At 41.5% G+C, this 16357-nt stretch overlaps 1 protein-coding gene across 6 annotated transcripts in view; it reads left to right on the top strand.

Moving 5' to 3' along the window:
* LOC119501796 (thyroid hormone receptor alpha) overlaps window positions 1-15843 on the top strand; it is a 119628-nt gene extending 103785 nt beyond the window's left edge. For 3 of the 6 annotated variants that reach the window (XM_037792416.1, XM_037792415.1, XM_037792419.1), the window contains 6 exons: window positions 88-209; window positions 5130-5277; window positions 6333-6538; window positions 8359-8505; window positions 9806-10064; window positions 12667-15843. In XM_037792416.1, coding sequence (XP_037648344.1) covers window positions 88-209; window positions 5130-5277; window positions 6333-6538; window positions 8359-8505; window positions 9806-10064; window positions 12667-12917 — 1133 coding nt within the window. In that variant the 3' untranslated portion in view covers window positions 12918-15843. Of the gene's footprint in view, window positions 1-87; window positions 210-5129; window positions 5278-6332; window positions 6539-8358; window positions 8506-9805; window positions 10065-10229; window positions 10418-12666 lie in introns of those variants that run through there. The other 3 variants (XM_037792417.1, XM_037792420.1, XM_037792421.1) reach the window with 2 other exon arrangements.
* Window positions 15844-16357: the final 514 nt, after the last annotated feature.

Below are 16357 nucleotides of genomic sequence, written 5' to 3' on the forward strand. Positions count from 1 at the left end.
GACCGGCCTCCTCCGCTCACACTCATTGTTCACCCTTCTCTCATTCCATCCTGTCTTCCTCTTCAACCTCCTCCTCCTCTCCTATAGCTCTTAGTGTCTCTGTTCCAGGGTACATCCCCAGCTACCTGGAGAAGGATGAGCCGTGCGTTGTGTGCGGGGACAAGGCGACCGGCTACCACTACCGCTGCATCACCTGCGAGGGTTGCAAGGTACAGTGCAACATCTTACTATATGACCTTTGACACAGATTGTGTCACTGATTGTCCAGTCATAGCTTAGCAGTCTTTAGGCATGGCCTTTTTTTAGCCTTTCCGAAACCAAAAATACAAGAGCAAAAGTGTAAGAAATGGATTACACTGGATTAAGTTTATCTGCTCTAGCAAATGTTAGCATGCCTGGCTAACTGTCTACCAGAGGCATTTTATTATTATTTTATGGGGTTATAGGTAGGGCTGCACAATTAATCAAAATTTTACCAAGATCGCAATATGGCGAACTGCAATTTTCAAATCACAGTATTTGTTAAAATTGCAATATTTGTTAAAGGTGAAATGTGTGTCAAAATACCATTTTCAATTAAATATTGTGGTGCTGCAGAGATGTCCTGGTCTAAACATCATATTCTACAGAAAACATCTTTGTTTGCTACAGATCCCTGCAAAAATCACACTATAATTGTTTTAATATGTTTTTCAATGAAAATGAGAATAATGATGTAAAAATGATCATTCTCTCTAATATCACAAAATCATATCACAATTCCTATATCAGTCAAAAATAATCGCAATTAGATATTTTTTCAAAATTGTTCAGCCCAAGTTATACGTTTTTTTTTTTAAACGCAACATTCATGACTAGTGTATCCACAGTGCAGGAGTCAGTCCTGGATGCTGCCATAATGAAGGCTAACGTTAGTAGCTCTGTCCTGCTTTTCAATAAATATGGGGAAGTTAACACTCCAGAAACCCCAGCCAAATTCTTTATCCGAGATAGCGTTATGTTCACCAAACACATCGGTTAGTCCTCATAAAAACCCTGTTCCCTTGCAACATTAAAAGAAAAACATACTGTTTTAAAATACAAACAATAAAGCTTTGTCTTGTTTAAAAGCACAATGAGTAGGAATTTTCTAAAAAAAAACAATGTATAGACTGATACAAATATAATCCCTCTCAATCATCACTTCTGACCCACGTGAAGTGTGTGGCGGTGTCTGTATCTGCAGAGGCCCTGCCCTCTGCCTGTATTTTCTTATTTTGCTGTGTTCGGGACGTTTCTGTGCGTCAACCTCTGTAAAAACGTAGCGACCAGGTAAGCATGCAAACCAGGAATGGTATGGTAATCAACAGAGGCCCCACAATATAATATTATCACAATACTTAAGTCACGACACGATCTTATTGCGATTTTAAACATTTTGCGATATGCTTAATATTGCAATATATTACCCTTTTTTCAACTGCAAATTATGCGGTTTGTCAACATCTGTTTTATCTAATAAGATATAGTTTTCATTCTGTTCATCTTCATTCACATATGTTGGTGGTCAGAGGTCAAGGGACCCTTTTGTAAATTTTGAGCATTATTTAGCGTTCTTACCGATGGATTCCTCGGATTTTCTAGTTTCATATGATATCAGTAAGCTTTAAGACTGAGCCTGCTACGACCTCTGAAAGACAGAATAGTGGTCCATATTGCCATGCAACTATGCTGCATCGTTTTTTTCACGGAAATAGCGAACACCATGCCAAAAAAAACATTCTTGTACCTTTAAGTATGTCTGAGGTCTGATTTCACTTTTTTCTTTATCAATATTAGGACTAATTAGCTCTACACTTCATTACAAGAACAATGCTGCGTCTTTATTTCCCTTCACAGTATCACCCTTTGAGCCTCGAGACTAATCAACACTGGCAGAATTGTCTGAAACTTTGTTTAGTCATCCGTCTCACGGAACAAAATGTGCTGCAATTTCAACACATTAGTTCATTCCGCCTTTCAGATGTGCCTCCGACACACAACAATATGTGATTCTCTTCGGTGTTCAAGCTCCAAGTGTATTGTTTTTGCACAATGTAGTCAAAGCTGAAGAGAAATGTGAAAAGTTCACCAGTAAAATTTAGATTTTCATGAGTTGTTAACCCCCTGAAGTTGCATATCACAGATGCAGTAGCCCAAAAAGGAATCATTTTAAATTCTGCAGCAACAAGATTAATGGCTAACAGAGGCCATGGCACAATTAGATTGTAACAGTCAGCTGACTCTTGCATTAAAATAGAAAGCGGGCTTCCTGTCTGGACGTTTGCTACTTGTCACGTATTGTTGTGTCTAACTTAATTTTCCTGTTTGAATTAACCAATTACTGGCTCCTACAACAGCCTTTTGTATTCACTAGAATGGAATTTTTTGGTTTGGATCATACTTTCGACATGTCTTAGTCCATCTCTCTTTCTGACTCTCTGACATCCCTACCCTGTCTGTGGCACTCAGCCCCAAGCCCACTGGTTCCAATGTGAGTCTTTAAAAGTGGGCCAGAAATATATAAAATTTAAATTGAACAAAGTTGAAATTTAAAAAAAGACGCAGTAATTTACTGAAACAGCTGAGCATTGTATATTTTAGCAAACAATTCAAACAAATATTAATATTGAATTTGTTTGTTTCACAACAAAGTGTCCTAAAAACTAGAATACCAAATAAAGAACACAGAATTCAGGTTTGATACTAAGCTTTTGAAATGATTTGACTGTAAGATTTGTTGTCTGTATTGTTTATTAGAGCATGCATGAAATGAGGCCAAAAGCAAAATGGAACATTATTTTCCTTTCCTTTTTTTTTTGTTTAAATAATTCATACTTATTACCCTGTGCAGTAATGGCTTGACAGGAGGCCTCTTGATGGCAGTTGTTGGTATCCGCTGAGCAGAGGTTTATTATCCAATTATTGGCGTCCCGCAGAGCAGCCTGTCCACGGTCTCTAAAAATGTCTTCTGCCATACTCACGCAGGAAATGAGGCACACTGAAATCCTGCTGTGGTGATGAAAAGCAGAAATTAACTTCGGGGGATACACAAACCCACGAGAGTCTTATTGCATTCAGAATCCGGTTTATTGCCAAGTACTGTAGGTTTTCACATACAAGGAATTTGCTTTGGTGAATTGGTGCATAACATAAACACTGTAAGAGAAAGTACAAATAAAAGCAAGCATTGCGCAAATCAAGAAACAGAAATATAAAATAGAAGAAAGTTACTATAAAAAAATTGTAAAAATATGTCCAATATATCTAAATTTAAATTAAGTTTTTAGAAGAAGTTTTGTGCAGAAATGTGCACAATTGTCCAAGGAATGTGAAAAGGTTCACAGTACAAAGTATAAAAAGAATATGCGATGTACAGAGATATAATCTCAAATGTGTGCGTTAACGCATATAGACGTGGATGAAGACGTTAATGTAATCTATAGTGTTTATGGGGGGAATGTGAGGCCATGTCAGTGGGGGTCCCGGGCCTTGTTGATGAGGCCAGTTGCAGATGGGAACAAAACGTTTTGCTGCCGTGAGGTTTTGGTCCTGATGGACCGTAGCCTCCTGCCAGAGGGGAGTTATTCAAAGAGTTTGTGCCCAGGGTGGGAGGGGTCGGCCCGAATCTTTCCTGCCCGCCTCAGGTTACTGGAGGCGTACAGGTCCTGGAGAGATAGCAGATGGCAGCCAATCACCTTCCCAGCGGAGCAAATGATACACTGCAGTCTGCCCTTGTCTTTGGCATTGGCAGCCGCATACCAGATGGTGATAGATTAGGTGAGGATTGACTCAATGACGGAAGTGTAGAAGTGCACCATCATTGTCTTTGGCAGGTTGAACTTCTTCAGCTGCCGCAGGAAGTATATCCTCTGTTGCGCTTTTTTGATGAGAGAGCTGATGTTCAGCTCCCACTTGAGGTTCTGGGTGATGATGGTGCCAAGGAAGCGGTAGGACTCCACAGTGTCGACTGGGGAGTCACACTGTGTGATTGCGGCGGGTGGGGCTGCGTTCTTCCTAAACTTCACAACCATCTCCACTGTCTTCAGAGCACTGAACACTTAGCACTAACACTGGACCGTTGACAGCACCAGGTCACCACATGGTCGATCTCCTACCAGTAGGCGCACTCATTCCCACCAGAGATGAGTCCAATGAGGGTGGTGTCATCCACGTACTTCAGGAGCTTGATGGACTGATAACTGGAGGTGCAGATGTTGGTGTACAGGGAGAAGAATAGAGGGGAAAGAACGCAGCCTTAGGGGGAACCGGTGCTGATGGTCAGGGAGTCTGAGACATGTTTCGCCAGCTTCACATACTGCTTTCTATCAGACAGTAAGTCTGTGATCCACCTGCAGGTGGATCAAGGCACATACAGCTGGTAGAGCTTGTCCTGTAGCAGAAATGGGATGATGGTATTGAAAGCAGAACTGAAGTCCACAAACAGGATCCTGTTGAGACAGGACAAGGCGCTCAAAAGGCTTCATAACCACAGAGGTCAGGACGACGGGACTGTAGTCGTTAGGTCCCATGGTCCTTGTTTTTTTTGGGACGGGGATGATGGTGGAGGTCTTGAGGCAGGCTGGTACATGGCATGGCATGGTATAGATATAGATACAAGGTTTTCTTTCTTGCTATGCAGTTGATTTTGATATGTGTTCAGAAGGATCTCGAAATAGCAGAGCCACTTTTCTTACCTCCCTCCCCGATTCTTCTCTGCTTAAATGCACGTCTTTGTGAAACACTTCTAGAGTGTGATTCTAATCAAACTGCTCCCCAACTGTCTTGTACAAAAGCCGTTGCTAAGAGACGCTCAGTCACGGCATCACTTCATTACTTAACCGTTCTTGGCAAGCGGGTTCCTGCCATGCAATCATCAGCCTGCCATGTGATATGAGCCATTGAATGCACTTGTTTTATGCTAATCAAAACACAAGAACATTCAATTGAGGGATTTAATTTTGAGGTTATGGAGTTGCATAATTCCCTCAATCTCTGAAAGCTCTTTCTATCTCTGTGGAGGTTTGATTTTGCTCTGTTCTTCCTTCCTTTATTTTACAGTCTCTCCCTTTTGTCTTTTCCTCTTTCTCCATTTCCTTTGCTCTCTTTAGGGTTTCTTCCGCAGGACCATCCAGAAGAACCTCCATCCAGCTTACTCCTGTAAATATGAAAGCTGCTGCATCATCGACAAGATCACCCGAAACCAGTGTCAGCTGTGCCGCTTTAAGAAGTGCATCGCTGTGGGCATGGCCATGGACTGTGAGTTATTATTAGCTCTTGGATTCTTATTACTCCTAGTTTTTACAAAGAGATCCATGAGGTTAAAGGTGCAGGGTGTGTAGGATCTGGCAGCAACTAGTGATGAGGTTGCAGATTGCAACCAACTGAGACTTCTCCCTTGTGCCAAGCATGTAGGAGAACTACGCTGGCTGATACAAAAATGTGAAAGCGTGAATGTCCCTATCTAGAGCCAGTGTTTAGTTTGTCCGTTCTGGGCTACTGTAGAAACATACAAACAAAGTATCGGTCTTATTAACCTCTAGTCCTCTCCAAAAACTCTCAGTCCGTGTAGATGATTTTAGATGACAAATATAATATAATATAATAACAGAGTACACACACGTAATCTAATTTCATGTTGGGGATGATACTAATTTAGCAGCACAGCTGCTCCTGTGGATAAAGGAAATGGATGTTCCATTCCTTGTGAAATTTTGATGAATGAATCTGGACTTCATTTCCAACACACTTAAATGATGTTACTTGAGTTTGATTCACAGCACAACATGCACACACACACACACACACACACTCGTTTCCATCTCTTTTGGAGCCTGTAAAAGCATTTGAGTGACAATTTATATAATAATAGCTCTCTACAAAGTAAAAAGTCCTTATACATCCCTTTAGCATTTAGGGTTACATCTGACATTTCATTCTGACTTCCCGTCAGTATTTCACTGACAGTTTTGAAGGTCATCCAGCTTCAGTTCTGAGACTGTCTAATATCTAGTAAAATTTTTTTTTTTATATTAAAAATGTTCTTCTGTTGTCATATCAGGACCAAATTCTACCTGACAGGCACATGTGTAGTCTGTGTCCCTGCAGGAAATGTGGGGTTCAGGTGGTTCATTTTTTAGTGATGTTGAATATGCACCAAGCAGAGCGATAGCATTCAAGTGCTCAGATAGCAAAGCTCTGTGATTAAAAGCACTCACTGAATGAGTCATCCACTCACGGTGCATAAATGAATGTTAGCCGTGTCATTTAGCCTCGCTGCATTAACTCGTCTTATTGTCCTCTTCCCATATCAGTGGTGTTGGACGATTCGAAACGCGTGGCCAAGCGGCGTCTGATCGAGGAGAACCGACAGAAGAGGAAGAGGGAGGAGATGGTGAAGACGTTACAGACGAGGCCGGAGCCAAACACCGCAGAGTGGGATCTTATCAGGATGGTAACCGAGGCCCACCGGAACACCAACGCCCAGGGCTCCAGCTGGAAACAGAAGCGCAAGTTCCTTGTAAGCTTCTAGTTTTGATCAGACAGACATCTCTCATACTATCACTGTCCATCATGAAATTCTCTTAAAGGGATAGTTCTGATTTTTTAGAAGTGGGGTTGTATGAGGTACTTATTCATAGTCAGTGTATTACCTACAGTAAATGGTGGTTGGCGCACCCTTAGTTTAGAGAAACAGGCCGGTGTAACAGCACGGGAGCAAAGCAGTGTACTGCTGTGGGGCCAGCAGCAAAACGTGTTTTAGCCACCTAAAAGAAAGGCTCACCTAAAAAAAATCGATATCATTATCAGTCTACGCTGTATTTAGAATATTTTCACCCCTTAACTTTGCCGTCAGACAGCTCTTTTCGACGGGGAACCAAAGCCGTTAAATCCATCTATGCTCTCTTGAAAGCCACCAGACTCCATTGACGAAAAAAAAGATTTTACCTCGCAGAACACAGGGGTTGCTGGTCTACCGCTGCCTCAATCAGTTAGTTTGTTTGTGTTATTGTGTGACTTTGGTGAAGCTGAACAACCCTCTACAACACCAATGTCACACAAACAAACTAACCGATCGAGGCAGCGGTAGACCAGCAAACCCCGTGTTCTTCAAGGTAAAATTGCTGTTTTTGTCAAAGGAGTCTGCTGTCTTTGAAGAGAGCATAGATAATGGCTTCAGGTCCCCGTCTGAAAGGGCTGTCTCACAGCAAGGTAAAGCAGTGCACACTTAAACTGATATTGATTTTTTTTAGGTGTCTAAAATACGTCTTGCTGCTGCCCCCGTCCACAGCACTACATCGCTTTGCTCTCGTGCTGGTACTCCTGTCTGTTTTCCTAATCCACGAAAAGCATAACGAAAAACGTCCCCAAGAAAAGTAATTCATTCTGTCATATTTTCACGAATAGGCATCTAAATCAGGCGACTCTTCAGGATTACAGCATGCAAGCCTTCATCACACTGCTTGAATCTGTCATTCTGATTTCTCTTAATTACTTGCAGTATCCACACAGTAGTTCATTCCTTCTTTTATGTTCGCTCATTACTCCAAAATGTTCTGCCCGCAGCATGTTGAAAGTTGTTTCCACTTCAAAAATCAAGCTAGCACATGAAAGAAGGTGACTTTCTTTTCATTTTCAAAAGGGAGCCTTTTTTGACAGCACTCCTTTTCATCAGCGACTCCCTCTGTGTCGTCCCATGTGAATCGGTACCATGTGCAGATGCATATGTCTGCTGTACAACGCAGATAGTTACCTTGAGACAAAGGTCAAGTGACAGTTACCTGGCAACCATTTCATGCAGGCAAAGACAAGTTAACAGTCGAGTACAGTTTTTGAAAGGTCTGCTTAAAAAAATTGCTCGGGGGTGAGGGGTGACGAATAGTCCAAGGCGAACAGAGAAGAGATGGACGCCCGAGAGAAAAGAGCTGATTCCATTTTTGGGAGCAAGTGACACAGCAGGCGAGGCCAATCAGAGCACTGGAGCTGTCTGTTGTTACAGCTACTTCACGGCTTCAGAGAGAAAGAAGTACTTTATTCATTCCTCTTGGGGAAATTCAGTTTGTATTACACGCACATAAGAAATGCACACACTTTGGATTGGCTATGATCTGCTGAAATCAAACTCTGGAGGGTTACATCACAGGACATAACACGTGTAATATAAACAGAAAACAAATGCACATTTAAAGACATTCAATTAAAAACATGACTGATTGGTGACTGATGATGCTGAATGGTCGACGTCTCAAACCTGTCTCAAAGCGGTTCTCATTCAGCAAACTTGCACCAATGTATTATTAATTTCCTTCTGACATTTTGTGTGTGATGTCTTGTTTCTAGCCGGACGATATCGGCCAGGGTCCGATCGTGCCCACCTCCGACGGAGACAAGGTGGACCTGGAAGCCTTCAGCGAGTTCACCAAGATCATGACCCCCGCCATCACGCGCGTCGTCGACTTTGCCAAGAAATTGCCCATGTTTGCAGAGGTAGGTTCAGTGGGTGGTGTGTGTGTGTACATATTTGTTGGTTCCAGTCTATCAACATCCTCAGTACACAGTAGTTTAAAAAAAACTTGTGGATGCTTTCGGAGTGCCTCACTGTATCATTAGTGCTTACGTTTTTGGCAACCTCAGCGGTCGTTAGTATTGTCAGTTCCGTGAGTCACGTAAGTCGCTAGTATGGTCAGTCACGTGAGTCCTTAGTCACATGAGTCGTTGGTATCCTCAGTCCCGTGAGTCACTAGTCACGTGAGTCGTTAGTATCGTCAGTCACATGAGTTGCTAGTCACGTGAGTGACGTTGAGGGGCACTGACCAAGCGGCGGTTTTTGACAAGTTGAGAGTGAGAATGTGTTGGTTAAGTGTAAAAGCCAAAGCCCTGTTAAGTAATAACGTAAAGTAGAATAAAGTAGGAACACTCTAAGGCTCAATCGATGTCATTTTTAAGGCACTTTATTATAAAACATTTGGACTCTCAAATAAAAGACAGACAGTAGTGCACTAAGTGGGGAAAGCTGGCGGTGATGTGGGACACGGCTTCTGTTTATTTGTTTCTCGTTAACTCCGGGCTCATCTCATGAACGCTGTTAACCAACTAACGAGCTCGTTAAGTGTACTTCCTCTTCCTGCAGCCTTTGTCATGCTGCTTGTCAGCTCTTATTACACCAAATAATAATGAACCCGTTCCCCCCATCCTCCCACCTCCCTTTCTTTTTCCCTCCCTGGATGATGTGATGACTCACCGTTCACTGATATCACTGCTCTCTACAGAAACGATGTGTGTGTGCGCGGCTGTGGTTCCACCTTACTGAGCGCAGCCATCATGTATATTGTAGGGGCTTCCCGCTTACATAAAGTGTGTCAGGGGATTTGTTATGAATAGAAGATAGCCTTCTTTTTCTGTGCAAGGAAGCTCCCCGAGATAATTAATGCCACATACTACATCTTACTGTTCGTTTCAAAGGTAGATTTTTCTTCAGCTTTGCCTTTTGCTGAGGGCTAATTAATGGTACATTTGCATATTTCAGCAGTTAGCACAACAGTCCGTATGTGAAAAATGAAGTAACCTAAGTACCTTCCTTCAATATCAGGTGATGTCTATCAAGTATCCTTCAGAGGTTATGTTGAATCTAAGTTCTAGCATAAGCCATAATGTGTTCTGCATTTATGTAAAAGTAAATGAGAACAGTTTTCAAATAGTGGCGTCCTTTTAGATTGAAATTCTGTCCATGTCATTTCCTGTTGATCCATTATTTTCTGATGACCTCATATGTTGTGGTGTTTCCCAGCTGCCTTGTGAAGACCAGATCATCTTGTTGAAAGGCTGCTGCATGGAGATCATGTCGCTGCGCGCCGCCGTACGCTACGATCCAGAGAGCGAGACGCTGACGCTAAACGGCGAGATGGCGGTGAAGCGCGAGCAGCTGAAGAACGGTGGGTTGGGCGTGGTGTCGGACGCCATCTTCGATTTGGGCAAGAGCCTGGCTCAGTTCAACCTTGATGACTCGGAGGTGGCTTTGATGCAGGCAGTGCTGCTCATGAGCTCAGGTGAGGAATAAGTCATGTTATCATATGCTGCGTGTATAGACTTTTGATATGTAAAGATGTCAATATTTAGATTAACTTAGTTTTCTTATTCACATTCCTGTTACTTTTGGTGTTGTTTTTGTTTTTGTATTTTGTTTTTCTTATTCTCACCTCACTTCTTTACAGTCAGCAGAGTTTTCCTCTAAATTGGAATAAAAGATACTGGCAAATACAGAATAAGGTATCTAATAACTGGCAAGCTGGCACCGTCATTTACGTCCACTAAAAGTGCTTGTTTTTGTCATGACAGGTATGGAGGGTGGAACCTGCCAAAATAAAAAACACATGAATAAATAAATAAATGACTCGATAAATAAATAAATATGCCATTAAAAGTAGCAAAAACAATATTAAAAATAAATGTAATCATGAATTAATTGTTAAAATGTGACATAAATTTATATTTCTGTTTTAGTTTGAGTAAATCGTTAAATAAATGTTTCAATACATGAATAAATATATATATATTTAAAAAATGAATATAAAAAATAAATGCAAAAATAAATAAATACATTTGAAATTCATAAAAAATAAATGCATAAATAAATAAAAGGGGAAATTAAACAGAAAAGTAAATAAATAAGGGAATTAATACAAATGTAAATAAATAAAAAAGTAAACTTAAACAGAAATATCAATTTATTTCATTTTATCCTATAATTCATACATTTAATTTAAATATTATTTTTGCTACTTTTAATGACATATTAATTTATTTACCAAGTCATTTATTTATTTATTTATTTATTTATTTATTCATTTATTTTTTATTTTTGCAGGTTCCGTCCTCCATAGACAGGCTAAATTCCTATACCCCTAAACAATCAGAATGAAGATAATCTTGTCTAATCTGCCTTTAATCCCGTCACTGCACAACCCATCCTAGACTGTCACTGTCTCTGGAACTGTCCCACGAAGACACCCAGGCTGGGTGGATGTCTTCAAACTGGAAATAAAGAGACCCACTACGAGGAATGTGACAATATTTTCACATAAACATTTATTATATACTGACTTTTGTCAATTGAAATGATTCAAGCTGTTTATTTGGACTGAACAGGGTAAATGAAGGGCAAGAGCTGGGTACTTGACACAAGCACTGATGTAGAGTGAATTTACAAATTCAAATTTAAAGACATACACAATATCGCCCCACAAGTCACACCACAAACCTGACTAAAATTGGAAAAACACAGATCTTGCAGATTACTCCTGTTAGAATTACGAGGGATTAGAGGTCGGCTGGGTCCAAATAATTTTCACTCTAATCAGGTCCTGCTAGAGTCATGTTCTATTGTTGTGACACTGGATCAGTGTCAATGGACCAAATGGATCTGAGCAAACAAGGTCTCTATATTTGGGTCTGTCTGGGTCAACTACATTTTGGATCGGGTGTTTGGATTTGGTCTTCAGGTCCCTTTTTTTTTTTCAAGTAACACACGTCAGGTTCAGATAATTTTTCCACTGGTCCATTTCAGTTTAGTCCGATATTTTAGACCCATGAAAAGCCTTTATAAGAGAAGTCCAAAATTGAACCGCGGGAACATCAGGATCAGGATTGTGCCCCATCCAGGCATGTTTTTTAATGAACTGGTTTCAGCTAAATAAAGTCAGATACCAGGGCTGTCAATCTAGTCAAAACTAGAAAAACCTAATGAATCCACTGGTACCAAACATGTCATACTAGCTTGTCTTGATGGAGGCTAAATAACGCTCCAAACTTATGTTAAATTTTGGCGAGAAAAACTGCCATGGCCATTTTCAAAGGGGTCCCTTGACCTCTGATCTCAGGATATGTGAATGAAAATGGGTTCTCTGGGTACCCACGAGTCTCCTCTTTACAGACATGCCCACTTTATGATAATCACATGCAGTTTGGGGCAAGTCATAGTCAAGTCAGCACACTGACACACTGACAGCTGTAGTTGCCTGTTGGGCTGCAGTTTGCCATGTTATGATTTGAGCATATTCTTTATGCTAAATGCAGTACCTGTGAGGGTTTCTGGACAATATTTCAAATTGTTTTGTGTTGTTAATTGATTTATAATAATGAATATATACATACATTTGCATAAATACTTGACAAATCTTCCTTTAAGGTACAGTTCGAACTGATAAAAAATGTGTGATTAATTTGCAATCAATCATGATTAACTATGAACAATCATGTGAATAATCACGATTAAATATTTTAATCGATTGACAGCCCTATCAGATACATTTACATTCTTTCATTTATTTGCAAGCTATTTTATGTTAACTCTTCACCCAAACTGAATTTTTTTTTCATGCTCAAATTGAAAATGCACATAAAAACAGATGGATGGAAATGCACCCGCAAGTGCTGTCATCTCTCTACTCTTTTCAGTACAGGCATAAACATACCCAGAACTTGCTTAGTTAAAAAGAAAACAGGTTTGCTATTTTTCTTATGATTGCTAGGTCATCTCATCACAAGACCAGAATAAAACTAGATATTAAGAAAGTTCCTTTCTGCTTCAAGATGAGATGGAAATGTCGCAGCAAGCAAATGTAACACTTCCTCTCTTCCTTATCCTCCCAGACCGCTCAGGGCTGACCAGCATGGAGAAGATCGAGCAGTGCCAAGAGGCCTACCTGCTGGCGTTCGAGCACTACATCAACAGCCGCAAGCACAACATTCCCCACTTCTGGCCCAAGCTGCTGATGAAGGTGACGGACCTGCGCATGATCGGAGCTTGCCACGCCAGCCGCTTCCTCCATATGAAGGTGGAGTGTCCCAACGAACTGTTTCCCCCGCTCTTTCTGGAGGTCTTCGAGGACCAGGACGCGTGACGTTAAGAACGTTGAAACCGCGGCACTCCCACCCCCACCCCTTAAAAGAACCCTGGAACACGGAAAGGAAAGGGATTTGGGGGTAGCGGAAGAGGAAAGTTGGGGAAAAGAACAAGAGGAGAATAAAAACTGGATTTTTTTTTTCTTCTTCTTCAGTGTGAACGTGCCCTGTAAACTTTTTTTTTTGTCCCTTTTTTCCTCAAAGACCCACCGCCTGCCACCAGCAAACACACATCGACTTCACCAGGGAGAAACACACTGTCATTCTGAGAGGTACACACACACACAGAGTACAAAGTATGTTGTAGATATTCACAGATTTAGATTCCGAACACACTGGAACGTACAGTGCAAACATATGCAAACACAAATATCTCATCCGTTAACACCTCTTGCACCTGTATGGTCAAACAACTGTACTCTGCACCTACACTAATGCAAACTGAGGGGCTCGGTTATGTCTCTACTCCCCCCCCACACCCTCCTCGCACCTCAATAATCTCTGGGACCTTACCATTAGCTCCTCAGATGACCCCCAGCCATCTCTCGTGCATCACCTTAACTACATTACCGTCCTCCGTCTGCCCGCGCAGCCCGTCCCTCAGTCTGCCAAGGCCCCGTGAGTGTTCGTCAACCTACCTCCCCCCACGTACTGACCTCTCCGTCTCTCTCTGTCTCACGTACACACAGAGACACATGTGCACAAAACACACCCCAACACTCTTACCTCATAATGTCGTAACATGTATTTCCATATTATTGTGTCTGGGTGGTGGTAGTCTGTTAAGAAAACATGCAGCCATGCAGTCTTCTGTCACCCATGTACCTCTCTGCTAGTGTTAGGAGAAGATACAGTCGGAACACTTCGTATGAAGCCCTTATCTACAATGTATTATTTATACACACGTACCTGCGTGACACATTTTAATGCATTACAACAGCTGATATGTGCATTACTGTGTCTTATAACTGCATTCATAAGACAGGTATGATTATTAATAGTTCGGCATTTTGGGAAATACACTTATTTGCTTTCTTGCTGAGAGTTGGATGAGAAGATTGATACCACCATAGAAATAGAATAGGAGTGTAACATTGACATTGAACTGTTTTCCGTGGTAATTTACAAAAGAAAATGGCAATTGTTGTTAGTTGTTATGGTGACAACACCCGTCAGTGGGGCCGTAATGCAACACTGGTTACAGAAAATGAGCCGAACAAAGTTGTCACTCATCTGCCGATAGCAATGCGCTTTCCTACGCCGTGACAGTGTGACGAGTGTGTGGATGAAGCATTAAGTTGTTTAATTTGACGTATTTAGTCTGGATCTCTCTGCTTCGTAGCGTGAATTATAACTCTAATACTCATCTTAGTTGAAAACCTCACCTCAGTGAGTCCGCGACTTGCCTTAAGTCGGTTTAGTTTATACGGAAGTTAGCCCGCTACAAAAGGCGCAATAGCAACAGTACAATTAAAAAATGTCCACCACTCTGACCAACCTGCTACGTTGATTTGAATGGGACTTTTCCGTCCTATTCAAATTCTATGGATACAACCACTCTCAAAAATACTACACGCCGTGGGTTTACGGGGTGTAGGCTTATATGCCGGACTTTGTCCTGGCCATTACTTGCTAAACTTCAGCAATTTAAAATTGCTATAATTGATATTTTTCTGTTGACAATAGATTCATATCAACACCTCATGTAAAATGGGTAGAGACTACTTCTAAGATAATAATTGTATTGTTATGATCCATTATAAGCTAAATAAAGTGTATTGTAGCTATAGGCTGCATAGGAAGTGTTTCCACTACCTTTATTGTACAGTGTCCTCACTGTATTTTAGAAAAATAGTTAGGTTACAGATTTAAGTAATTATAAGACATTTTTTAAATCACAATACGTGACTTTGAAAAACTACATCATGTTACATTAACACTGACAAGTAATCTAGAGTTCTCACATACAGTATATGAATATATATAATATATATTGCTAGAATACCTCTCCGACACATACCTCCTGTTTTCATTACCTCACACACTCATGCATATTACATCCGGTTGTTTTTTTTAATGCATTACCTCAGTTGTTTTATTACTCATCTCTTCTTTATCCTCAATAACCACTGTGGCTGCACCACACTTCTTGTCTCCGTGTTTGTATGTGAGTACGTGTTCTCATCGGAGCCCCGTCCTGTTAAATCACACCGTAGCCCCGCCTCCTCACCTTCCGCCGTCTTGTGATAGGTTCAGCGCTGTCAGATGGTGGTGAGGGGAGGCCTCTCCTGTCACCTTTACCTGTTTCAAATCCCGCCTGAAACCGACAGATTCTACCTCACCTCTCATCTCAGTGCAGCTGCCCCTCTGTCTGCAACACACTGACATGCACGCACACATATATAAATATAGATATATAGATATATATGTACACATGGTGCACAAATGAGTTGCCAACATGTACCCGTTGATTGTGCCGACAGTGTACAGCAGGTCTTTCAAACGGGCCGTGGATCAACACGTGACAGCTGACATGGCAGACTGTGTCATTTTCTCAACCATTTTTTTCATTTTTATCACACACCACGAGGGACCAACAGTCACTTTGGATTTTTATTTTAGGAACCCGAAATACCACCGAGGGCGGGGGTGAATTTGTGACATCACAGTGTGCCGTTTGAACTTAAAGGAAACTGTCAGGGGACAGCTGGAAGCTGGGACTCCAGTGGAAGCCATTTTGGCCCGATTGGGTCAGGCCAACGGACTATTGTGGGTGGTGACTGGGAGATGAATAAACAGCAAGTGAGTCAGCAGTATTCGCCTGTGGATATGGTTTCATCCCGGGCGAGGGGAGGGAAAACGGCGAGCGAGCAACTGTGGCGGGTATAGTGTTGTGACTCAGGCCAAGCCAACACAAAAAAAAAACGCCACACAAAAAAAAATGGACCCTTGTTCTCGCGCATACTAGTACATCTCCAGATCCTTCCCTCGCCGTCGCAACAGAAATGGACACCATTTAAAGACTTTCTGAGCGACCGTCCTATCCCAGAAACTTACAACATGAATTAAACACTGCTGAAATAAGCTCCACCAACCATATCCCAAATTGCCATCCACTACAAGTAACTATCAGGTTTTTTTCTGTTGCACTAAAACCACAATGTCTGTATCCCTTAGTAGCCCTGAACCCCTTCCTTTATCCCCTCCCCCTCCCACATCTTTCCTGTTCCTGCCTGTCTTTAGCAGTCTTAACAATACTCTCTAAAATATCTCACATACACACACATGAAAACACACACGCGGTCCGTTAACTCATCTCTTGCTTACCTGTTAAAGCCAACAAGGACTGTGACATGGCCTTCAGGTGCCGCCACTCTCAGTGTTACTAATCTACGTTGCAGGGTATTCAAATAGAACCGTAAGCACTGAGTATACAGGG

Source organism: Sebastes umbrosus, chromosome 14 (genome assembly GCF_015220745.1).
Source record: "Sebastes umbrosus isolate fSebUmb1 chromosome 14, fSebUmb1.pri, whole genome shotgun sequence".
Classification (NCBI taxonomy): domain Eukaryota; kingdom Metazoa; phylum Chordata; class Actinopteri; order Perciformes; family Sebastidae; genus Sebastes; species Sebastes umbrosus.